The following is a 25,365-nucleotide window of genomic DNA, read 5'->3' on the forward strand; positions in this document are numbered from 1 at the left end:
TAAATGAGTTAAAAAAAATTAGTTAAGGTAAAAGGACGATTAACTAATTTTGAATTTTAATTATTAGAAATACTATATTATTAAAGTAATTGATGTAAAATATGTCAATCAAACCATTGATCAAAGCCGTAGAGTTCAATAGAAAGCAACTAGAACTTAATAGGTCTGGGTCGAAACCAAAAATTCCTTTTAAAGTGGGTCTATAAAGAAGAGTATTTTAGGGTTACGTATAAAGACTCCCCTTAGACTGTGAAGTTTGACTCAAAGTTGAAGTTTTTTTTGTTCAGACAAGATTACCCTTCCTCAAGGAAGGTCTGGGCACTTTCTCGAGGAAGCCACATGCTGTTTTTGTTTTTGTTTTTTTTTTTTTAGGTTTTAAAATCGAAATTCTATTAGGTTTTGAGTTGGAATTAGGGTTTTCTTCTCCTATCTCTTATGTTTTGTATAATATATAGAAAGTTTGTGTAACTTTCTAAGAGAGAGATAGAGTTGTCATTTAGAGGTTTCAGAGTGAGAGAGAAAGGGATTGAGTGTTTGTTTAGTTGTAAAATCAAATTTCTATTAGGTTTTTAGTTGAAATTAGGGTTTCCTTCTCTTATGCATCATATTAAGGCCCAGTTTGGTAAAGTTTTTTCAATGTAGCAGATATGCCAGCAGAAATGGTGGTAGTAAAAATGTTAGACAATTTTAGTAGCAGATATACTACTTGAATGTAGTATAGTGTTTAATTGAACTTTTACTGGTGACATTTTTTCTGTGTAGCATATTGTGATAAAATTACGTGCAGGGGTATTATGCATAATAATTGTAATAGAAAAATATAGTTATATCCAAACATCAAAATTAATTTATAAAAATAATTTAATGAATTAAAATAAATTAAAGATACTTAATCAATTATAAATTAATAAATTAATTAAAGTTTTAATAACAATTAATTAATTTATTAAATGAGTAGTATTATAATAAAAGTGCAATCTCGGTGATAATATTGTAGGTGAGGGTATAATCAGAATAAATCAAAATAATGGGGACAAAATAGACTTTGTTTACTAAAATGCTAGTGAAATGCTTTCATGTTGTAGCATTTCCAAAGTAGTATATATGCTACTAAAAAACCTTTGTCAAATTGACCCTAAGAGTTTGTGCAACTTTCTAGGGGAGAGACAAAATCGTCTAGAGGTTTGAGAGTGTGAGAGTCTAAAAGAAATGATTTGGATTAGTTTTTAGTTCAATAGCTTATCACTTTTGTAATTTTTTTCCATATTATTAGAATTCATCGTTGTTTACCCCAATAACATAAACAAATTATACCGAACTTCGTTAAAACTTATATCTTTTTTCTCTCTTTTGTTTCCATTGATTTTCTATATTCGAGTTAGTTTCGTTGATTTAATTCACAACATATACAATGCACATTGGCCATTGCGGTAAATCCTCTCCCATGTTAGACACATTTTGACATCAGCAGGGATGCAATGATGATGATAAATTGATAATGGTGGGCGGCCCTTGTCAATTCAACAAATTCAACAAAGAGGCTAAAAAAATGAGAGACTAGAATAATAGGCTTCGAAATATTTGTTGAAATGTCATTTTTTTTGATAAGCATGGTAAACTAATAGTTTGAAGAGTACTCATCAACTCGTAGAAAAGTAAAGTAGCCACTTACTATTTACGTGATATTAATAAATTCACATCTGCATACACATCAAAAATATTGTCCATTTTGAATTATTCAATTTTCATGGATACATTGAATCCGTACGACTTTGTTTTTCTTTAAACCCAAACAAAGGAGTTAAACCCAACTTACATGAGTCTAGAAAAATATTTTCTTAGTATGGTTAAGGGCGGACTTGGTCATTATAAATAAGGAATGAGTGCCCACATCTTTCGATATGTGACTTTAACACTCTCTCGCATTTATGGGTTAAGTTATGTCAGATCCAACAAGTGGAGTAGATGTTATGTTCAACTGGATCGAATTATTCCGATATCATATTATAAATTCACACCCCCATATACACCAATAATATTATCCGTTTTGCTTGCCCTATTTCAATGGATGTATCGGATCCACACGACTTTGTTTCTTCTTATGCCTAAACAAGTGAGTTAAAACCTAACTTAGATGAGTCTAAAAAAAAAAAATCTTATTAATGATTGATGGTTAGCTTGATCCTTATAAATAAGACATTAGTGTCCACACACTTTTAACATGTAATTCACATTTGTTCAACACTTTCAGAGGAGATTGTTGGGAGAGGACTGGGGAGGCCATGGAAGGAAACAAAGGTAAAGTTTGTGTAACAGGTGGTACTGGGTTTATAGCTTCATGGATGATTAAGAGACTCCTTGAGAATGGTTACTCTGTCAGTACCACCATAAGACCTGACCCAGGTCAGTTTTTCCTTCCCTTGCTAAAAGCTTAAAATTATTGTTTTCTGGCAGAATTTTTTTTTTCCGGTTATTTCACGTGGGTAATTTCATTTGGCTTGGGGTTGTATTATGGAGTTTCGTGTTGGTATTTTCAGGCTTCCATTCTGCACAAGTTTTTTCATTATTTTATTTCTACACCATTTAACATGTGTTTTTTTTCTTTCCCCTTTTCTTTTGTTTATTGAGGTTCGGAGGTTCCTTCGGATTGCAACTTTTCAAGTCTAAGAGTGGTTGATTATGGTCTGTTTTAATCCCATATTGCTTGAAAACAATTTTTCACACGATAAGCAGATCCCAAATCTGCTTCTTGTATTCTGGAATGACAATCCATAGAGTCACATCCGCGTTTTCGAGTTCTTGAGTATCTTCTCTACTAACTTTTGGTGTTTATGCTTAGATCACTATATGTGAATGCAAAATTAGAAGCAGAGAATATATGGCCAGAAATGATTTGTTGGGGAAATCGAAATGGTGTTCAGTAGGTTTTGACTATTCAGTAGAGAATTTAGTTGCTGTTGTAGTTCCGAAGAAATTTTAACTTCTAGACAATTTATTTGGTGATGGCGTGTTTGTAAGTGCTTGGAAAATATTTGTTTCTCATTGCTGTTTGTGTATGTTACACATATTTCTTTCCATATACTTTGACATGTGATATGAACAGAACATAAGAGAGATGTCAGCTTCCTCAAAAATCTACCTGGAGCGTCTCAAAAGCTCCAAATCTTTGAAGCGGATCTCAGTGATCCAGACAGTTTTGATGAAGCCATGGAAGAATGTACTGGAGTTTTTCATCTTGCTACCCCTGTTGACTTTGAAAACAAAGAACCTGAAGAAGTCGTGACCAGAAGAGCAATTGATGGAGCATTAGGAATCTTAAAGGCATGCTTGAAATCAAAGACAATAAAGCGAATTGTGTACACTTCTAGTGTTTTTGCAGTAGTTTTTAATGGGAAGGAGGAGGACGTTATGGATGAAAGGTATTGGACTGATGTAGATTATGCTAAATCTGTAAGCGAATACGGAAGATCCTACTTCATTTCCAAGACATTAACTGAGAAAGCAGTTCTTGAATTTGCTGAAGAACATGGATTGGATCTCGTGACAGTAATTCCTCCTTACGTTGTTGGTCCATTTATTTGTCCTAAGTTGCCTGGATCAGTGTGGACAACACTGGCGTTGATCTTCGGTAGGTTTTATCTGTCATTGTACCACGCCATATGAATTACTAATGTTTTCTTTATGCAATCAAACCTGACTCAGATTATTTCAAAATTTTAATGAATATGTTCAGGTGAACAGAGTCAGTATCCCGCTCTCTTTAATCCATGTATGGTGCATGTAGATGATGTGTCTAGGGCACACATGTTTCTTCTTGAAAATCCAAATGTGAAAGGGAGGTATAATTGTTCCTCCCATACAGTAACGATTCAGGAGATGGCTTCATTTCTTTCTGCCAAGTACCCGGAGTTCCCGATACCAACCATAGAGTAAGTTGCAAGCCATATTTTCTCATATCGTAGATCAATTCAGTCAAAAATATCCTACACATATTCATGCTAATTTAAAAGGTTCATCGTTCCATTTTACAGATCTCTGAAGGAAATTAAAGGTCCTAAATTGCCAATTTTGTCATCAAAGAAACTCTTGGATGCTGGTTTCAAGTTTGAGTATGGACTGGATGAAATGTTCGATGACGCAATCCGATGCTGCAAAGAAAAGGGGTATCTGTAATGCATATGTGAGCATATATATATATATGCATATAAATCTTGTGATGTAATCGTGCGACGTTTAGTGTCTGAGTCCTCACTTTCTAGTAACATGTCATTATAGACATGACTATGAAAAAACTACATGGGCTTTATACTACTGTATAATTATAAATTTCAAGTAAATAAAACTGGATTATGAGTGGTAAAATTTATTTACTATAGCATATATTCTGGCAGTTGTTATTGTTGTGAAATACTTATAACAAATATTGTGCTCTGATTCCCAGCGGTATAATACCTATAGCAGGGAACATACAACTCCAGGGAATTAGTTTCCTGAGTAGTGTTAGGGGTCATGAAGCCAGCTAGTAATGAATCTTTACTCATGTGATGTTGGCAAACATCTTGTCCTTTATAGCTTTGTTTTACTAAGCAGAAGTTGTTGCTGGGGCACATATATATATGTATGGATATAGAGATTTGATGCATGTATAAATATGATTGAGATGTCATGATATCAGATGTTAATCTATAGAGACTCAAATATGGAGAATAACCACCATCAAAAGTTGAATGAAGAAATACTAATACATCAAAAGTTGAATTAAGAGTCAAGGAGGGTAATGGAAGGAAACAAAGGCACAGTATGTGAAACAGGTGGTACAGAGTACATAGCTTCATGGTTGATAATGAGGCTTCTTGAGCATGGTTAGTTGGTGGGACTCTGTCAATGCAACCATTAGAGCCAAACCAGGTCGGTTATTCTCACTTACTAAGGCTATGATTATGAATTAATTAACATGCCTTCTGTGAAAGAAGTTTGATAGCTGATTCTTGGTTCTTTTTCACTTCTAAAGATTATTCAGTGACCTTGTTATTTTCAGGTGTTATCCTCTATAAGTTTTTCTTTTTCATTTTTTATATTTGTGCTGGCTATTTCATTTTTCATGGCCTTGCTTGTATGTTACATCAGAACTTTACTTTTATGCATTCTCTGTTCATAGCATTTACCCACTGCTTTAAACCCCAAACCTTAAAAAACGAGAAAGAAGAAGGGTCAGGTCAGAAAGACCTTGTAAAGTAGTAAAGAAATATATGAATGTAAAAAAATTAGTAGCTCATATGGCTTTGGTTAGGACTAAGTAATTTTGAGATTGACGGAGTACTTGAGAAACTCCATCTCTTTGAAGCTGATCTTAACGAGCCAGACAGTTCCAATACTGCCATTGATTTCATTAAGGCCAACGTGCAAGCTGGAAAGTCCTATGTCATTTCTAAGACATCAACTGAAAAAGCATCCATTGAATTTGCTGAAGAAACTGGATTGGATCTTGCGACTGTCGTAAACCCTTCTTTTGTAGTTGGTCCCTTTGTCTGCCCTTAATCCTCTGCTCCGATGCGAATGATGCTGGCTTTGGTCTCAGGTAAGTTTTATTTTTAACCTCTAGCAGTTTAATCGTTGTGGCTGAATAATAATTTAACATGGTATCAGAGTGAGAGGTCACGATCGAGTTTCTAGCTTTTGCGGCATGTCACAAAGAAACGGTGACATGCTTTGTCTTCGCTGCAATCAAGGCAAAATCTAAATTGAAAAGCAGAGTCTTGATTGTGTGATTTAATTTGGAGGTACACATGAAGTCTTCATAGATACCATTCTTGAAAGTTGAAATATGAATGGCAAAAGAGCTTCATATTGTACGCTTATTTTCTGATTCAAGGGAAATGAATGGGCTATTGAGTAAATTAATCACCTCCAATTTCCTATTTCTCAATTGATAATCAGTTCATTATGGCTACCTTCCATATTATAATTTGTGATAAACTATTCATTTACAACACTTGCTTCAATTTCATGGCAGATATGCATACTTGCATCTTTTATATTTGTTTATCTTGTTTCAGGGGTTGGCACACCAAATGGCAGGATAAGCTAATAGATACAGGGGAGGTCGAGTGTCAAAAAACTCTAAGACTTCTCCGGCGGACATCTCCCAGCCCTACGATTAATCGGATGGCCAAAATAAATTAATAACTCTTCTTTTATTTTACAGCACAGATAACCACTAGAAAAACCAAAATGATATGTTTATAAAATTTTAGTATTTATAATTGTCCATAATCTAAGTGACATGTTAATTCTAAATGATCCCCACACTTTTTCTCACTTTTTCTTTTTCTCATGAGAGAAGGGAGGGGAGCCGGAGAGAGGAAGGGAAGGGAGGGGAGGGGAAAGAAGAATATTTGTTTAATTTATTAATTTATCTTTATTTTTATGTTAAAACATTATATATAATAATTAAATAACTATTTAATTTATAAATGATTTAATTAGTAATCCATCATTTCAAATGACTTTATTTTGGGAGAAATAATTTTGATAAAAATTTAATGAAATATTTTCACTAATTCTTTTCAAATCTCTTCTTTTAATTTTTTATAAACTACTCAAACAATGAAATTAAAAGGAAAGTTTTTTTCCCTTTTATTCTTTTCCTTCAAATTCCTCAATCCAAACATATTATAACAGTGCCTCCACATCTGTACCGGAGGGAGAGGAAGAAGAGAAAGGGGAGAGAGAAAAGTGTGAGAGAAGATTGTGATGGTAATCTCTGGAATATATAAATTTTAAGCCGTCAGATGCGGAGGTTTAACATTGGAGGGATCCAAAATTAAAGGTTCAAAATCTCAAAATGTGTGTTCTTGTTTGGCAAACAGCAATGATGTTTGTTATTGACTTTTGTTGTTATGCAATTTGAAAGTCATCCATCGTCTAACATTTTAAATTGTTTTTTTTGTTTGTTGGTGCACATATTTATTTGTTGGGTTAATTATACTTTTCATCGTCGAAAAATAGTGATAGTTCATTTTTAACACCCAAAGATTTCTTATTAAGGAGAAGTATCGCAAAAACCTTCTAAGTTATTAAAAAGGGTCAATTAGACCCTCAAACTTTTTTTCATGTCAAATGAGTCCCTTGATTTCAAAAAATGGTTCACGTTAACCCTTTTATCTATTTTCTGTTAAACAGAGCTGACATGAACTCTATTTATCGACACATCTTCTAATTTATTAAAAAAAATAATTCATGTATCTACTGACATGTCATTTAAAAAAATAAAATACTTAAATCTCTCTCCCTATCTCTCTTCTTCAATCTCCACCATCACCATCACCATCACCATCACCATCAATCCATGGCAGAATCCATAGATTTTTGCCATTTTTGTAAAAAAAAAACAAAAATCAAGACCAGCCTAACAAAGCCAGAGATTATGAAAGGCCCTGAACCACCGCCACACCAACAAGTCCCCGCCGCCTTCGATCTCTGCATATACACAGGGGGAGGAGGTCTCTGCATTTTTGTCCAAGAAGCTTCGTGACCTCAATGGATCTTGCGAAGGCTGCTCAGCTCCATTACGAGATCCTCGTCATGTGCGAAGTGAAACGATGAAGGTTTGGGAGAGATGGTTGAAGAAGAAATTTGACGTTGAGTGAGTCGAAGAAGAAATTTGACGTTGGGTTTTCAATTGGGTATTGGATTTTCAATTAGGTATTGGGTATTGGCAGATTCTTATCACAAAATCTAGATGTTCTTGTAAATCCTTTCTTGAGCCGGTTACCCCCAAAGTACTACCTATTTATGCAGGAAGTCTCTTTGAACTTGACAGATTTTCTAGGGAGAACTTTAAATCTGCAACTCTCTTGGCGGAGCCGAACCTGACAACAGGTGCTCTGGTCATCTCGTCTTTGAGTAGGACGCCGGCGCCATCAAACAAAGGCCATGGTTTTACAGCCCCTTGTTGGTGATTGAGGTTTGATTCTTAATTTTTTTTTTGTTTCTCACGTGGCAACCAAACGTTAATAAAAAAACAATGTATTTCCACGTGAAATATCATTAAAAATAAAAAAATTTACACGTCAACAAGTTAACTGTCACATATGCACCGTTATGATGAAATAGTAACCAAAAGGCTTATTTGACCCACATGTTGAAGTCGAGGGGTTCAATTGACACGAAAAAAAAATTTAAGGGTTGAATTGGTCATTTTCGATAACTTTGAGAGCTTTTGCGATACTTCTTCATTTTTATTATAAAATCATCATCCATTATTTAAGAAATGAGACTTTTAAGGTATTCGGTTAGATCTACTACAGTAACGGGTAGGTTTTTGATGACATGGCATTAAGTTACAAGTAATTGGCCAATATATGCTTACGTGGAAAATAACATAAAAATAAATTCTTATATGTTGTCACATAAATCTCCAAAATCCCCAACATACCCCTCCACATTTGTATCTCCAAAACGATGTTTGTTATTGACTTTTGCTGTTATGCAATTTGAAAGTCATCAACTCATCCATCGTCCAAAATTTTAAATTGTTTTTTTTTTTGTTCGTTGGTGAACATATTTCTTTGTTCTTATCATATGTCTGCCGTCTTGGTAGTTTAGACCCTTAGAGGATTCCCCTGCTATAAGAATATAATATTTTATATTGAATTTTGATAGAGATTACAAAGTTCGATGCAACTGGTTAGCCAATGAATGTGTAAGGGAAGAGATAGGAAACACTGAGAGAAATAAGAGAAACCATGGAAGGAAGTAGAGGTAAAGTTTGTGTGACAGGTGGTACTGGGTACATCGGGTCATGGTTGGTAATGAAGCTTCTTGAGCATGGTTACTCGGTCAATACAACCATGAGACCTGACCCAGGTCAGTTTTCCACTTTTCCTCACTAATGCTAAGAATTGGTCTTGCCTTTTTGTTACTGAAAATCACCCTTTAATTATGAAGAGTATCTGCATAAGGATTGGTGATTTACGGAGCGTTCATGATTTCTGTGTAGATAGAGGATTTGGGTTTTTGACTATTTGGTGCAAGAACATACCTTTTCTTTCCTTTTTTTGTGCTTTGGGATTGTACCAAGAGAGCTTCCTTGTTTGATTTATCTAACTTCTTTTTCTTCTTAAAGCTTTGAGTCCTACATGACATCTTATTTTGCGGGTTATGTTATTTTTCCGTACTTCATTTACACTGCTTCCCTGTCTGCAATCAACAAGATTTTTTTTGTTTCTTATTAGAAAAATTTTGGGCAGCCAATTTCATGTAGGTTATTTAAGCAAATTCAAACATTTTCTTTGTTTGATCTAATGGGATTTATGTCTTGTCCTCAATTCCTTATATTCAGCTACAAGACCGAGTCCAACAAATTTATCAATTCTCGAAATTAAAACATACAACATAACATTTTGAGAGTACTATTTAAGTCAGTGTAATTTCTTCCCATTTCTTGGGTTATCTTATGCATAGATCTTGCAATAAACTCTGTCAGTATAACATGTAAAATATGAACAGAACATAAGAGAGACATTAGCTACCTCAAAAATCTTCCAGGAGCATCTGAGAAGCTCCAAATCTTTGAAGCAGATCTCAATAATCCAGGCAGTTTCGATGCTGCCATTGAAGGATGCATTGGTGTGTTTCATACTGCTGCATTTGTTGATCTTACTAATAGTAAACCTGAGGAAGAAGTGACCAGAACTGCCGTAAAGGGAGTGTTAGGAATTTTGAAGGCATGTTCAAAATCAAAAACAGTGAAACGAATTATACATGTTTCTAGTCAAGCGGCAGTAGTTTTTAATGGCAAGGAGGCAGACATAATGGATGAGAGTTTTTGGACTGATATAGATTATGTTAAGGATGTACTCAAATTTGACGAGTCTTATTATGTTTCCAAGACGTTAGCTGAAAAGGCGGCTATTGATTTTGCCGAAGAACATGGCTTGGATCTTGTGACGGTAAATCCTCCTTTTGTTTCCGGTCCCTTCATTTGTCCTCAGTTGCCTGACTCGGTGCAGAACACACTGGCTATTTTGTTTGGTGAGTAAAGTATAATTACTTCATTATACATTACCATCTGTTTTCTTCATGTTAAAAATTCTGTTGCATACTGTATGCTTGCTACATTTTTCCTAATATGGATTGACAGAAATGTTCTTGATTTATACCTATTCAGGTAAAGAGGATATGTATCCGGGTCTCTGTAATACATCTATGGTGCACATAGATGATGTGGTTAGGGCACTTATCTTCCTTTTCGAAAATCCAGATGCAAAAGGGAGGTATAATTGTTCTTCAGTCTTAATAACTCTTCAAGAGATGGCTGAACATTTTACGGCCAAATATCCAGAGTTCAAAATCCCAGCAATTGAGTGAGCTGTGTTTTCTTTTTCATATTTCTGTTAATCTCTAGAATATTTTGTGTGATTGACACTAATATGAAATGTTCACTTTTTATTTGGCAGATCTTTGAAGGAGGTTAAAGGTCTTACAGTACCAGGTCTGTCATCAAGGAAACTCTTGGATTCTGGTTTTAAATTTAAGTATGGGCTGGAAGAAATATATGTTGGTGCTATCCAGTGCTGCAAAGAAAAGGGTTATCTATGATATATTTGAAAGGTATGGTATTGAATGTATACTTGAATATCACTGTAAAACCTGCAGTAGAGTGGGTGTACATCTGCTCCTAAGACCGATCGATGGTTAGTCTGAGTAGGACTGGTTAATACTAAGTTACTAACATGCATAAGCTGTTTTTGGTATAATTGTGACATTTAGTTGGTTGTATATATATTGTTCGTGAACTACCAACTTCTACATTCCAAATTACAGGTGAGCTGGGCAGGCCACAGGCCACTGTCTGTCATCAAGTGAATCAGTTTCCAGAATAATTAGTCGAGTCTGTCAAATTTCTTGCAGTCATGAAGCTTGTAAAGGATTGATGGTTTACGGGTTGTGAAAATGGTCACTTCTTGCCGGGCCTTCTCCTCCCATGCGCTCTGACCATTCTGCTGGTCACTCTTATCCGCGCCAGTGCTAATTAGATTTACTTTGGTTCTGTGGTTCTCTGTCATCCTTTGGGCATCTTGGTTTTGGTGTGTATCTTGCTTCTTTCTGGCACTCATGGACGTCACCTAGAATTGTTCTTTTTGATCATATAATACAGCTCACCAAGGCAGCAGCTACTGATTTAATCAGAGTGGTTCCTGCTGCTTGTGATAATAGTCTCGTTTTGCCTAAACGGCTATGGATACCTTTACAATAAATTACAATTCAAATTTGCTCTATGAACATAAGATGCTTAGAAAGTCTGAAACAACTTACTTGCAATTATAAACAGCGCAAGATAAGTGTGATAGCGAGTAGCATTGCTAGCTAGTTCCAATGAATAAGAATATCCAGATGGATTAATAGAAGAAGAGTACGCGGACATGGGAAACTGCCTAATCCTTCTCGCACAAGGCCAATCGAGAATTTCCCCACAAAAAATAAGATACTGCTGATCATCATCATTCATTTGGGAGGGTTACAAGCAGAAAATGGATCGAAACGGGCTTTGATGGTGCAGGAAAGGCAGGGTATTATGTTTATGAATGCAAGACTTGTAACCGAACATTCTCATCTTTTCAAGCATTGGGTGGTCATTAATGGAAGAACTAGAAGGTGAACTATTATAATCCCACGATCATAGAGGAGTTCAAGTGACAAGTATAGTATCCCAAACTTGAATCGGGTTAGGCACGCGTAAATCCGCCCAACAGATTAGTTTAACCGAGACCCAATGCAAACCATGTGAAAGTACCTGTCCCAATTTATAAGTTTATAATCGTACTCCCGCAAACCATGTGAAAATACTTATCCCAGTTTATAAGTTCATAATCGTACTCTCGATCTCGGATGAGATTCTTTACTCTATAAAAACTGGAAGACCACTGCTTAATATTTGCGTAATGTATGCGTTACAGTTTTCAACCCAATTCCCCCTTCCCAAATATTGTCTAAAAATCAATGTCATGGTTTTCATCCCACAAGTTTAATTAGTTAATTTGAAAAATCAGAAGCAAATCGTTAACATAAGAAGGGGAAAAGCGAAGAGATAGAGAGACAGACAAACAAACGACGTCGCATCATTTATTCATTTGTACGTTCCCTTTGTATCCAGTCAACAAGCGAACTACGCGCTACATCATGCGTCTCCACGGACACACACAAACGTAACGGTCTTCTGAGCTTCCGCCTTCTTTCTCTCTTCTCTCATCTCTCACACACAGCCCTTCTCACACGCAATATTTTGATCATTGTGTGTTTGTTTTCGACGACAAATCCACTGCCCGCGATACAATGTCGTTTTCGGACTCTGAGTCGTCCTCTCATGGCGGCAGCGGAGAGTACAAGTTCTTTCGTCAAACCTGCCGTGATCGTAAGTTTCCCTTTTTTTCTTGGTCGGATTTCCGTTTCTTTTTTGCGATGTTGATCGGATTTTCGAAACTAAGCAGCGGCAAATAGTCCATGGTTTTGTTGACAATTCAGTTCTTAGACATTTGCGCGGCAAAATTCAGAACTCCGTTTTTCTATTTCAATCCATCAAAACCAAACTGAGGCTAGATAATTCAGTTTTTTTTCCTATATTTTTCTCGCCCTCCAGTGAAGATCCAATAGATAGCCGGTGTATGTACAGTTAATATTCTGGTGTCGTTTTGGGAGCTTTTGATTGCCCCCTTTTGTCAAAGATTTAGTACTTAAAACATTTTTTTGATTGAAGGTCCATCGTTGTGGCAAATTTTCTCTCATTTGACTAGATTTTGTTTCTTGTTTTTTTTTACGAAAAACTAAGTGTATGGTTCCCTAGGAAAAGGGCTTTTAAGATCTTGAATTTCTCCTGGCAGCTTTTCATCTTTTAGGTTTGAGGTCTAACCTATCATCCCAATTTGACCACTACTGTCAAAGATGTCATATTTTCTATTGCTGATTTTATATTCTCCGATTAATATTTCCCAAACAACTAAAGATTTTGAGCTGTTAGAGTGTTCCAAGGGATTGGTTTGATTCACTTGAATTGGTTTCTTGTGATCTAGGATAGGTTTGATTCAGAGCTGGTCCATATTCAACACCGAGTTATCTATTGGTTCAATAGTTTTTGATAATTAATAATAATACCTATCAAATAAAGATCTATAGTTGCTAGTGGTAGAATTGCTAGTGTGCAACCTAGAGGTCACAAGTTTTTAATTCCTAGAAACAGTCTCTCCACATATTAGCTAGGGGTAAGTGATGCGCACATCATGCATGTCCCCAACCTTGCCCACTACAGGAGCATTGTGCACGATAGTTGTTGTTGTTTTTTTTTTAAATGAAGATCTATAGTGGATAGAATGGACCAACAGATTGAATTTGGCTCCGTTGTACTGCTTTATAGCATATGATATTTCGAGTTGGTTTTGTTGCATAAAAGATTTACTTTGCCAGTCTCTTTTCTTTGTTTATCTTATTTTAGGGTTGTTATATGAGATGCTCGGATCAAGTAATGCGCCAAATTCAAAATCTTGGAAGGTGCGGTTTTTTCATTATGTAATTGCTATTTCAAATATGCCTCTTTAGTATTGATAAATGACACTTTTATTGGTAAATCTAACCAGTATGAGAGGTGTTGTGACTCAAGAACAAAAATTGTGCAAGGGAATGAGCTTACTCACCCCCGCACACTTAGTGGTAGTGATATGTGTTGGTATTGTTATATACTGATATTGCATCTTAGGACCCCAGTACTCGTCGTATTTGGTTTGGTATTGCTACCGCACATTCTAGTATGGAATTTTCTTCATTTTAGTAGACTGTGTCCTACTTCTAGGTATTAATTCTTTCGGAAATCAATCTTGTTAAGTTTGCTTTGCTCTCCATGATTTTTGTTTACAATCAATCTGATATGTATTAGTAACTAGAGGTATGTCAAGATGGGAAGGATTGTGATATACCATTTACTACCTGCTTTTGAATAATATAGTCTCATCCCTTTTAGCCAGATTAAACCAATACCCACAGATGATCAATCAAGAAAAGAAGTAGATTTTTATATGTTTTCCTGTTTTCATATATGATATATCATAGAAAAGATATAGTTTCTTCTCACTCTTTTGTGGATAATGCGAGGTTTTCTTTGATGTTATTTACCAAAAAGGGCGACAGAGGCCTCCTTGGTCTCATGATATTATTATTTCTTTCTCGTATTTAGTTTACTTGTCGAAAATTACAAGCACTTATGTAATAGTTTTCTTTCACATTAACATGATTAGGTAACAGAGGCATCTTTGGTTTTGTTGTGCTATTGTAGTTTTCCACTTATTTTGTTTGATTTATTGACTACTATGAAATTGACAAGCACTTGAGTAATAGTCTATTACTGCATCTGACCACCAGTAATTCCGTTGCCCATAGAAAGGAATTAAGACAAAGTTAGCACGTGATGGTGTTCTCTCTGTATGTTGTTTTAGTCAGCCTTAACTTATATTTTACAGGTACTTATCATGGATAAAGTTACAGTGAAAGTCATGTCTCACTCTTGTAAAATGGCAGATATCACAGATCAAGGAGTTTCATGTAAGCATCAAGATAGGTTTACATCAAATCGATTGCTTTGATTCCTGTTTTTCTCCCTGCTTTTCCATAAAGCATCCTTCATTTGTATGTTTGCTGGCGAGATACATGTCATGTTGGCTGACTGATGAACTGCAATGCATGTTTCCATTCTCACATAACTGTTTCTGTACTATAGCATTCAACTTTCTTTTTCTGTTGAACTTACAAGGTATTCTTTTCACTGCAGTGGTAGAAGATCTTTTCAGGAGAAGGGAACCAATGCCCTCCATGGATGTGATATACTTTATCCAGCCATCAAAAGAAAAGTATATTTTCTTATATATTGATATCCTTGTTTTTGTTTTATTTGAGAGAATGCACATCTATACATCATCTATTGATATCCCTCTCTGTACCTAAGGCATATAACAGTAGAAAGCAATCATTTTTCATATACATATTTCAGAAAATTTTGTTCTTTTTTTGTCAGAGTCATTCTTCTACTTGATTTGCGGTTGAGTGAATTTAAGAAAAGGCAACAGGGATGTGTTGGGAACTTGTTGCAAGAAGTAGGATTGAAGTTTGTAATTTATAGCTCTTGTAGGGCATAGGCAAGTCACTTGATGCTTGGAAATTTCGAGTTTGAAAGGGGCATTACTCAATACTATATTTGGGTAGATAAACATCTTCTTAGAAACTGTTATAAGTTCTCCTGCGATTATTATTTTCAAATTAGTTTGAGTAGTTGATCTCCTTTCGGTAATTTATAGATGCTTATCACAGTACTTAGTGGTTTAAAGGTTTATTTTATCTCATCCTTTCTGGTTCTCTTTTGGTAATCATCCTTTCTATTTATAGTTAGATGTAAGGCATCCATAATTTCTTCTTCCTTTGCAATCCAGTTTTAGATTGCCTTTTCCAAACTTGATGCTCAAACACCTTTCGAGTTCTGAATCCATTTTAACCCTATGTTTTGCTAACATGCAGTGTTGTCATGTTCCTATCTGACATGTCTGGAAGGGAGCCTTTGTACAAAAAGTATGTGAATGAAAATGATTGTGCTAGATTGTAGCTTTCATTACCTACAATTTTGTTTGTTTCGGCCCAGTGATATTCTTACCTTCATTTTTTTTCATTTTCTTCCAGAGCATTTGTATTTTTCAGTTCATCAGTCCCGAAGGAATTGGTTAATCACATTAAATGTGACACAAGTGTATTACCCCGCATAGGTGCATTGCGAGAGGTCTAGATTTTCATTTTACTTTGGTTATTCATTTTATAATAATGTAGTACTTCATCATTTTTACCTTCTATTGTATTTGTTTTGTATAATGGTGAACTGTTGGCCTAGTGGTAAGGTTGCTTCACTACGGCCTATAGGTCATGGATTCAATTCCTAGAAACAACTTATCCACTATGTGAGGGTAAGGCTGTGTACATCTTCGCCTTCCCTTACTGGCCTTTATCGCTAGAGCTTTATGCATGGATGTTGTTTATCTTTTTTCTTCTTCTTTTAATTTTAGTTTTAGTTTTTTATTTTATCAGTTTTTGATATTCTTCTTTGTTTGTTATTGCACAGATGAATTTGGAGTACTTTCCTATAGATAATCAGGTATATCATATTTTGTGTTCTTCCGTTTCTTTAGCATGATGATATCATATCACGTGCGCTTAATGTGTTTGGTTTGAAATGTACATAAGTTACAAAACGTAATTTGGAATTTCCAGTAAAACAGTATGAATAAATATAGTGCACTGTAATAGTACTTGGCAAAAGTATATTAGGATTATTAATGTACGTGAATCATCTCAAATCATTTTGTTAACTTTTCTTCACTCTAGATGTTAAGGTTTTTGTTTTTCAATTGCTTTACCACTGACTGCCCTTCTACTTAGGCATTTATCACTGATCATGAAAGAGCATTGGAGGACCTCTATGGTGAAGATGTTGAAAAGTCTCGGAAGTTTGATGCTTGTTTGAATACTATGGCAACTCGAATTGCAACAGTTTTTGCCTCATTGAAGGTCAGAATTTATTTAAATAAAAGACATGGTGGTAGTTATTAGCTTTTGGATAGAAACTTGAATGCATTTTATTATTATGGTCCATGTTTTGTTGAGTTTTGTAGATAAGATCAATGAATCAATGAATTTTTTTTATGTTTTGGGTTCTGTGCGCATGTTTCATCAATGATGATTATAGAATTTCTCTCTTTATAACTATCTTAATCAATAAGTAAAGCCGTATCTGAACTTTTTAGTAATTTAATTGTATAATGCTGGGTACCAATCCAGTGTAATGTGACATTATTGGACTTTGCTTGTCGTTTGGACTATGCTTAGAAGTCACTATGCCAATTTTTTGTTCATATGATTTCTTTCTTTCTCTTTTGATTAGTTACCGTCTTTATTGTTTGGGTTTCGTTTTAATTGGAAATCAACTTAGGTTTTGTATTTTTGTAGGAGCTACCATTTGTTCGGTATCGCATTGCCAAGTCTGATGATTGCAAAGCGTCATCTCGTGATTTGGTTCCTACAAAACTTGCTTCAGCAATTTGGAACTGTCTTTTAAAATATAAAGCGATTCCCAACTTTCCACAGACTGAAACGTGCGAGCTGCTGATCTTAGATAGATCTGTTGATCAGGTTAAAAATTTATATCATATGGTTTGTGATGACTTTTTACTTTGCCCTTTTTGCTCCTCCCTCCCCACCTTCCCTTTATCTAGTTTGGTTCTGTTTGCTGTTGTTTCTTTTCTTTTCATTTCTAATTGATGTTGGGTTTGGTGGGACGGCGTGGTGGCGGGGGTGTTTCATTTGTCGACTTACTTTGGTCAATCTAATACGCTTACTTTTTTAGATTGCTCCTGTCATACATGAATGGACATATGATGCGATGTGCCATGATCTACTCGATATGGATGGAAATAAATATGTGCTCGAGGTATGTGGGTGTTTTTTCTTTAAAAGTCCTCCTTTTCTCCTTTGTTTATCTGGGGATTGGGACGGGAGATTGTTTCTTATCTTTAGATATGATGTACTGTTTATCAGGTTCCCAGTAAAACTGGAGGTCAACCTGAGAAAAAGGAGGTCCTTTTAGAAGATCATGATCCGGTTTGGCTTGAACTTCGCCATTCACATATTGCAGATGTAAGTCTCATCCAGTTGTATTTTTCTATTACTGTGACCCTTTCAAATGCAAATGTGTTTTTTCACTGACCTGAATGTCAGGCTAGTGAAAGGTTGCATGACAAGATGACAAACTTCGTTTCAAACAACAAAGCTGCTCAAATGCAACAAAAAGCAAGGTGGGTGCTGGTGTTTGTTTTAAATTCTTTTAAATTGCTTGCTGACTGATGCAGAAATTTCCAATATAATTTTTTACACATCATTAGCATTTTGTTAATGTGAGGGTATCACTTTCACCTAGAGCTGATCCTAAGATTGTTAATCAAGACATTCACCCTTCAGCATATTTGCATTTACTAGCTGATATATGTTGCCAAGATTCGAACCTGTGATTTTTTATTGTAAGCTCAAAAGCACTTATCATGGCAATGAGTACCTTCTGTGGGAACAAGTGATCACATCAAATTGTAATTGAAGTATGAGGGAAGCATTTTGGAGTTGCATTTTTTTAGTTTTAGGCATTTTACTAGCTGATATATGTTGCCAAGATTCAAACCTTTGATTTTTTATTGTAAGCTGAAAAGCGCTTATCATGGCAATGAATACCTTCTGTGGGACAAGTGATCACATCAAATTGTAATTGAAGTATGATGGAAGCATTTTGGAGTTACATTTTTTTAGTTTTAGGTATTTTAAAAAACCATTTGGTGGTTCTAATTGAACCCCTTTAGCCCCCCAAAACCATCTGGCTGCTTTCTGTGGATGCTACTGAATTTTCATTTGAAAACGAACACCCTGCTTAATTATTCCATGCACCTTCTCTTGTATGCATAACTATTGACTGGTGAGTTGAATAGAAGAGTCAGATCATGTCAAAACTGCTCAGTCATTGTACTATTCTCATGCTGAAGTTTGACTTCATGCAGAGATGGTGGTGAATTATCAACAAGAGACTTGCAGAAAATTGTTCAAGCTCTGCCGAAATATGGTGAACAAGTTGACAAGCTTTCCCTCCATGTGGAGGTTTGCTACTTCTTTGAGTTTCTGTTTCACTTTAAACTTCTCACAGATTGTGACGCTATTAGCAATCGACTTTGCAGACTAGGAAGTGACTTGTTATTTTGAGTGTTTTCATCAATATGATTATTATACGGAACCCTAAATCTTGAGCCAATAAAAGCATAAAAAGAAAGCTGCTGGAACCATTTTGTAAAAATTCTAAATTGTTCCTTTTTACATTCAAGATATCTCATATTACCAGCACAACACTAAGACTGTTCTACCCAAAAAAACACTTGAAAGCATGTTGGGAAAGTTTTTTAATGTCCATGTCCACAAAAAGCAAGAGTGAGAGGCCGTGGTACCATGGTTGCTTGTGCCCTTATAAACATACAGATGGTGTATGCAGTTTCAAATAAACCATTGCCATCTAGTTTATCTTTGAAAAGTGTAAAAATACGTCACACACCATGAATATCTGAGAGCTTGATTATGTTCATAATAATTGGTCCAGTAAGATGATTCTTTCCTTTTATCTCTTCTTTCTGCATCACCTCGGTGGTCCAATAAATCTTTTTTCAATTAAACAAAATTGATGATTCTTTCATCCTTGCTGAAATTATTTTACTAAATACAGATTGCTGGAAGAGTTAACAAAATTATCAGAGACACAGGACTTCGAGAACTTGGGCAGCTGGAGCAAGACCTTGTTTTTGGGGATGCAGGAGCCAAGGATGTGATTAATTTTCTGAGGACAAAACAGGTGATGAAGCGTTGAGTTTTCTTTGGATAATGCTTATATGCTTACCAGTTGATGATGGATGGAATTGGTACGTTATTTATAAGTTGTATTTTCCATGAAGGATGCTAGCCCCGAATATAAGCTGCGATTGTTGATGATTTATGCTTGTGTCTATCCTGAGAAGTTTGAGGGTGACAAAGGTACAAAACTTATGCAGGTACTTACTAATCCCAAGTAAATGTCATTCTATCCTACACTTATCCCCTAGCACCCCACCCCCACTCCTGCACCCAGTTTCCCAAACAACACAGGGGTGCAAAAAGAAGGAAGACAAAGAAGAAGGAAAACTGAATAGGTGCTTTTTTGAGGAAATGATTCACAAAAATTTTCAAAAGCACAAGTTGGGATAATTTCTGGATAAGTGCTGATTGCAGAAGAAAAAAACCTTGGAGTGAGCAAAATGAAATTGTATTAGCTCCTTCCTTACACGCTCATGGACACAAAGAAGGGGGTCGGGGATCAATGAAACGAGGCAGTAGAGGAAAGACGATATGCATATCTTGTGCCACCCTTTTTCATTAGGATATCCTTCAAGCTTTCTACTATCCCCAGTTTATGAAAGTTCTTACTTGAGTAGCAAACACTTTGTCAATGGCCAATGTGGTGTTAAAGGTAGTTATGATTGTAATGATTTTGTTTTGTTCCAATAATTAGTTGGCTAAATTATCACGTGAGGATATGAAGGTTGTGGAAAATATGAAATTGCTAGCTGGATCATCTGAAACCAAGAAGGCATCAAGTGGTAGTTTCTCTCTCAAGTTTGATGGAGCTAAGGTAATTCTTGGTTTTTGAGATGCTTATTTGTATTCATTGGAGTATCCTGTTGGTTTATATAATATGAGCTAACAGTTTACTGTTTATAATGTTTTCCTTCTTTCTTTATATTTCTCAGACGAAGCAAGCGGCACGAAAAGATCGAACTGGTGAGGAAGAAACGTGGCAACTGTTTCGATTTTACCCTATGATAGAGGTAAAGGGTTAATTTCTTGCAAACCTATCAACATACATGGTCTACAACATACGAACATATATAGTAGCCACTTTATGAATGGATTATCCTTCTTACATGTACAATCTCACCACCTCACCACATCTAACTTCCCAAGCTAAAAAAGTGAGTTTCTATTAGTAAATGTAATACCCTTGTTAAGAACCTGTGCTGCCTGATCTTTTCCTTTTGCTTTGCACCTTTGTAAACAAATTACTCTTATTTTTCACTAGATCAGTATTCTAAACTGCACAAGTCCTCTCCACACTGCCCATCATTTCTTCACCCAGTTTGAGAATCCTGGTGAATGTGCTCTATCAGGTTCTGTTTGTTGTGAAGTACGTGTAGTGCCTAAAATGCTCCATATGATTTTTGATTTTCCAATAAATCTTGTAAAATTCTTGTACCTAGCGCATTTACTGTAGACATACAAGTTGTGTTATGCAGGCTCTTTCTTAACATATTGGCTGATTTCTTACTAAATTGTTTCTTTAAAGTTAAATAGTATGCATAGCATGATTCGAAGATAGTAATATATGAGACACTTTTAAGCCAGTCGTAGTCAAACTATTTTCTATTACTGTTTATATTAGTGAAAATAAACACTTCTGATTGACCCGATGATCAAGACACATCATCTTTACAGGGCCATCATCAGCCCATTAATAATAGTACCTGTGTATCATAACTTTTTGACTAGTAACTTGTATGGACAACCTTCAATAATATTACCAGTATTGATAACTGCCAGAATAATTGGCTTCACTTGTTCAGAAGAATGTTCTCCATATACAAAGTTATAAGTGCATAAGTAGCTGAGAAGAATAAGTCTTCTCTAAAGTACCTAGTTTTCGCTCAAACCAGAAGTTTTCAAGCTCTAATATTTTAGCCCAAGCTCAACTCAATCAGGCTAAAACTTTTGAAGTAGTCTTTGAAAGTATGTGTTTTTGTTTTCAATTATTGAGTGAATTGTGTCAAATTGCTTGACTGTTTTCCTCAGGAGCTTATAGAGAATCTTAATAAAGGTGCCTTACCAAAGAATGAGTATGCATGCGTGAATGATCCAAGTCCAACTGCCCAGGCAGCCACCACAAGTGGATCTGTACGGTCCCGTCAAGCCCCCGCTGCTCCCGAAAGAAAAACTCCAGCACACTCTATGAGGTCAAGAAGAACGTCAACTTGGGCACGACCTAATCATTCTGATGATGGATACTCAAGGTACCCTTACAGCTTCTGTGTTTTATTATGGAATACTTATGCTCTCTCAACCATGAGCCCATTTGGGAATAGCTGCTGTTGAATTGTATTTCTGGATGATCTTTCGGTCCATAGGCAACTAGTTCATGACTTTCTAATATTATCTGTGAAAAAAGCCAACGTCATATCTGCTATGCACAATTGTGTTAGCGGTTAACGCATATTTTGAACTGGATGAAAATGTAATTTTGATCTCCACTAAGTGTGCCTCTCAAGTTTTATTACTCTTCCAACGTCTCTTGTAGTGATTCGGCTCTTAAAAGTGTGTCTTTGGATTTCAAGAAGATGGGACAGCGTATTTTCATTTTTATCATTGGTGGAGCAACTCGCTCTGAGGTAAACTTTCACAAAAAAATTGCTTCTAGGTTTAAAGCTGAGGATTTGGATTTTACATTTGAGGATCACTGTTGTTTGATGGCTCTTGTTGATGCTGTTGCCAGCTGCGAGTTTGTCACAAGCTCACCAAAAGCCTGAGGAGAGAAGTAGTACTAGGTTCTTCCAGCTTAGATGATCCTCCACAATATATAACGGTAAGGAATTGATTCTCCCCACCTCCTAATTTTTACTTGGGAATGTATCATAGTTTTGGCTGTGAAACTGTCTGTTGCACTTGATGTACTTACCGCTTGGATTTAAAATGCCTGAGACCCAGGGCATGATGAGCCTCTATCAGCAGATTGTCTGTTTCTATATAGTATGGCAGTTTAATCAGTTGCTGTCAACCTAAATTCTTTTTGCAAATTGCATAAAAGGCTTCTGATGCCTACCGATGTGTAACACCGTCTTAGTTCCAATGAGCAACCACAAAAGCATTGCACTTTTCAAACTTCTTAAAGCACGAGCATTTGAGTATATAGGTGACTAGTGCGACAACAACCATATGTCGAATACGAATTCCTATTTTGAAATTAGTTTCAATTGTTGGTATAACCACTCAAGATTATTTCCAATGTTGCAGAGACTGAAGCTGCTATCAGAAAAAGATCTCTCAGCCGATGGCCATGTATTCTAAATTTTGCTTGGATTTTGTGGCATTCATGCTTTTACGGAGGTTTGCCGTCCCATTTTTGATCATTCATTGGTTCTGCCAAGTGCAAAACTTTGAACTCTCTTTACAGACTTCACTCATTTGAACATGAGCAACTTGATACTATGCAGAGCAGAAACAAGGCTTAATGCGCATGCTTCTTTTGTTTCTCAAGAATCATTCTACGGTGGTAAATATGGTTGGAAACCTGCTGCAAATTGTTTAGTCAGTTGTCCTTGAATGTGCTCTTACACGTATAGACATGGTAGCAAGGGTAAATTCTTTTTCTTCCCAATTTTTCTCGGGTATTTGAATCCCTTTGTGTACTGCAGAATGTGATGAATACGTATGTTTGGATAAATATCCCTTATTCTTTTTTCTTCATGTATACATACATGCTCACGGAATAACTCAATCTACCAGTGTCATATTTCATGCAAGATATTGTTCACGATGAATCTTTTCTCACTTTGGCATTACCTACTTTAATTAGTTGCTTTCATTATTTGTTGCTTCCGAGGTATTTTCCGCTCTGCAGTATCTCTACGAGCATTCCTACCCCTCCCCTCACGGATTTTATTTTAAAAAATTATCATACCTCCCCAACTTGAACGCACAATGAATAAATGTAAAACTGAATACAAAACAAGTTACAGAATATAATATTTGTTTCAATGAAATCATAAATGATTTTGGAGAGATAAAGGAATACAACCCATAATCAATTTACTTAAAGAGATTACTATATATATTTTACAAGATCGAAAATTGAGAGAGCGCTTGTCCAATAGCAGGATTCAATATTTGAACCTTAGATTGAGAAACAGAGAAAGTGCATAACCTTATATACTGGAGAGAGGCAGACAAGCTTCCATGGAAAGTTGAGGTGAGAAGTCAAATCTTGAGAAGCTCTAATGACAAACGGTGTCAAAGAGAGGAAAAGTTCCTAGAGTTCAAATGAAAACAACATCCGCTCCTCGCGAAATAATGTTGTTTTCCAAGATTTTAATTTTAGTTGTTTTTTTCCTCCACATGTTGTTTTCGTTAAACTCGTAGAGGCTGTTTGGTTTGAGTGTTTTACATTTTCCTTTTTGGAAAATTTAGAAATGGTATTTGGTTTATCATTTCCATTTTCATTTTTCAGAAAATGAAACCTCATTTTCTGAAAATATAGAAAACGTCCAAAAGACGTTTTCAAAAACTGAAAACACGGTGAATAGTGTTGCTCCGTTAATTTCCATAAGTGACCGCGTATAACTGCTGCACTTTGATGGTTGACGAAGCACTTGACTCGGGATTTCTTTATCGTCTTCTTGGTCGAATCCTTCCTAATGACTTTCCCCGGGTACTTCTTTATCCTTCCTTGCAACCAAACAGTGGCCATATGCTCGTTTGCTGCCATCATCAAAATTCTTGACAATGACAACCTTGCGGCCAACATAGTGGCTCTGAAGAATAATCACTGCCTTATTTACAATTTCTTCTGCTTTCTCTCCTGCTCCCCTCTCTAGTTCTAAACCTCGGCAGCTGTTGACGGCAATGGTGAACAAAAATGAAACCCTTGATCTTGCCGCTCTTATGGGCTTTTGTTGGGCTCCATAAAAAAAAGGCTTTTGTGGGGGTTTTTTTTATGCATATGTGTTCACAACATTTAATTGAAAAAAGGGAGCAGTTATTCGCACACGTTTCTTGACTCAATGCACACACTTACTTAATACACTACATTCTTTTTGTAATACACACATTAATTTTCCCAAATTATCCTTTCATATATACTAATCACACAATACACACTTTAATTTTCTCTTTGATGCTTAATGGACCTAGTCAGACTGCATCAAAGATACATACACCCTGCAACATGCATAGCCTACCCCAACACTGTCGTCAAAGCCCAAACACTGTCCTACACCACCATAGCCTACCCACGCCTCCATCCAATCTTAAACACTTTAAAACCACCACCAAGACTTGCACCATACTTACTTAACGTAAAACCCCGTTTTGAGTCATCATTATGACCCAAAGAACGGTCGCAAGACATGAATCAGTTTCTACTTTGAGAATTTTCCTCAAGATTGGGACTCCAAGGCTCTAACTCGTGCTCTTAAGCTTTATGGGCAAATTAATGATGTCTATGAACTGGCAAGGAGAAAGACCTGAGAGCTAAAAATTATCTCTTTCAGGCCATTGATCGGTCAATTTTAGAAACCATTTTGAACAAAGATACATCAAAGGCTATATGGGAGTCTATGAAGCAGAAGTACCAGGGCAGTGCAAAGGTGAAGAGAGCCCAATTGCAAGCTTTGAGGAAGGAGTTTGAAGTCCTCCACATGAAGGGAGGAGAATCTGTGGATGAATACTTCGGTCGGACGCTCACAATTGTCAACAAGATGAGGATCCATGGTGAGAAGATGGATGACATAGTGGTTATAGAGAAGATTCTTCGCTCAATGACCTCTAAATTTGACTATGTTGTATGCTCTATCGAGGAATCCAATGATTTGGAGACCATGTCCATCGATCAACTGCAAAGTAGTCTTCTGGTACGTGAGCAGCGGATGAACACTCATGAGTCTGAAGAGCAAGCACTGA

General features: G+C 36.0%; 3 protein-coding genes across 6 annotated transcripts; all 3 read left to right on the plus strand.

Annotated features, from left to right (window-relative positions):
• Positions 1–2,207: 2,207 nt before the first annotated feature.
• Positions 2,208–4,370, plus strand: LOC119982963 (vestitone reductase-like). The gene is made up of 4 exons (XM_038826584.1): positions 2,208–2,403; positions 3,104–3,628; positions 3,734–3,929; positions 4,032–4,370. The coding sequence occupies exons 1-4, from the start codon at positions 2,283–2,285 to the stop codon at positions 4,171–4,173; spliced, it is 984 nt and encodes a 327-aa protein (XP_038682512.1). The 5' UTR covers positions 2,208–2,282; the 3' UTR covers positions 4,174–4,370.
• Positions 4,371–8,612: 4,242 nt separating this feature from the next.
• On the plus strand, positions 8,613–11,282 carry LOC119982950 (vestitone reductase-like). 2 transcript variants are annotated; one of them, XM_038826560.1, is made up of 5 exons: positions 8,613–8,868; positions 9,511–10,035; positions 10,172–10,367; positions 10,461–10,614; positions 10,828–11,282. In XM_038826560.1, exons 1-4 carry the CDS (start codon positions 8,748–8,750, stop codon positions 10,600–10,602), a joined length of 984 nt encoding a protein of 327 aa, XP_038682488.1. In that variant the 5' UTR covers positions 8,613–8,747; the 3' UTR covers positions 10,603–10,614; positions 10,828–11,282. The 2 variants fall into 2 exon arrangements, with proteins under 2 accessions (XP_038682488.1, XP_038682489.1); XM_038826561.1 differs by having other exon boundaries at positions 8,665–8,868; positions 9,583–10,035.
• Positions 11,283–12,150: 868 nt separating this feature from the next.
• Positions 12,151–23,228, plus strand: LOC119982119 (protein transport Sec1a-like). 3 transcript variants are annotated; one of them, XM_038825326.1, is made up of 22 exons: positions 12,151–12,415; positions 13,490–13,545; positions 14,508–14,589; positions 14,816–14,894; positions 15,556–15,606; positions 15,715–15,811; positions 16,148–16,180; positions 16,465–16,593; positions 17,032–17,214; positions 17,429–17,512; positions 17,620–17,718; positions 17,800–17,876; positions 18,624–18,720; positions 19,334–19,459; positions 19,560–19,655; positions 20,153–20,272; positions 20,391–20,468; positions 21,487–21,704; positions 21,989–22,079; positions 22,184–22,273; positions 22,702–22,794; positions 22,902–23,228. In XM_038825326.1, exons 1-21 carry the CDS (start codon positions 12,337–12,339, stop codon positions 22,753–22,755), a joined length of 2,019 nt encoding a protein of 672 aa, XP_038681254.1. In that variant the 5' UTR covers positions 12,151–12,336; the 3' UTR covers positions 22,756–22,794; positions 22,902–23,228. The 3 variants fall into 3 exon arrangements, with proteins under 3 accessions (XP_038681254.1, XP_038681253.1, XP_038681255.1); XM_038825325.1 differs by having other exon boundaries at positions 22,702–23,228; XM_038825327.1 differs by having other exon boundaries at positions 12,400–12,415; positions 14,527–14,589; positions 22,702–23,228.
• The last annotated feature ends 2,137 nt before the right edge of the window (positions 23,229–25,365 follow it).

The sequence above is a fragment of the Tripterygium wilfordii genome, chromosome 17, assembly GCF_013401445.1.
Source record: "Tripterygium wilfordii isolate XIE 37 chromosome 17, ASM1340144v1, whole genome shotgun sequence".
Lineage (NCBI taxonomy): Eukaryota > Viridiplantae > Streptophyta > Magnoliopsida > Celastrales > Celastraceae > Tripterygium > Tripterygium wilfordii.

Excerpts from the sequence above, each read along its gene's own strand:
- LOC119982119 (XM_038825325.1), top strand. The coding sequence starts at position 12,337 with ATGTCGTTTTCGGACTCTGAGTCGTCCTCTCATGGCGGCAGCGGAGAG. Across the intron at positions 19,656-20,152 it reads AAGGTACAAAACTTATGCAG|TTGGCTAAATTATCACGTGA; the intron begins GTACTTACTAAT and ends TCCAATAATTAG. Across the intron at positions 20,273-20,390 it reads TCAAGTTTGATGGAGCTAAG|ACGAAGCAAGCGGCACGAAA; the intron begins GTAATTCTTGGT and ends TATATTTCTCAG.
- LOC119982950 (XM_038826560.1), top strand. The coding sequence starts at position 8,748 with ATGGAAGGAAGTAGAGGTAAAGTTTGTGTGACAGGTGGTACTGGGTAC. Across the intron at positions 10,036-10,171 it reads CACACTGGCTATTTTGTTTG|GTAAAGAGGATATGTATCCG; the intron begins GTGAGTAAAGTA and ends ATACCTATTCAG. Across the intron at positions 10,368-10,460 it reads TTCAAAATCCCAGCAATTGA|ATCTTTGAAGGAGGTTAAAG; the intron begins GTGAGCTGTGTT and ends TTTATTTGGCAG.
- LOC119982963 (XM_038826584.1), top strand. The coding sequence starts at position 2,283 with ATGGAAGGAAACAAAGGTAAAGTTTGTGTAACAGGTGGTACTGGGTTT. Across the intron at positions 2,404-3,103 it reads CACCATAAGACCTGACCCAG|AACATAAGAGAGATGTCAGC; the intron begins GTCAGTTTTTCC and ends TGATATGAACAG. Across the intron at positions 3,629-3,733 it reads AACACTGGCGTTGATCTTCG|GTGAACAGAGTCAGTATCCC; the intron begins GTAGGTTTTATC and ends GAATATGTTCAG.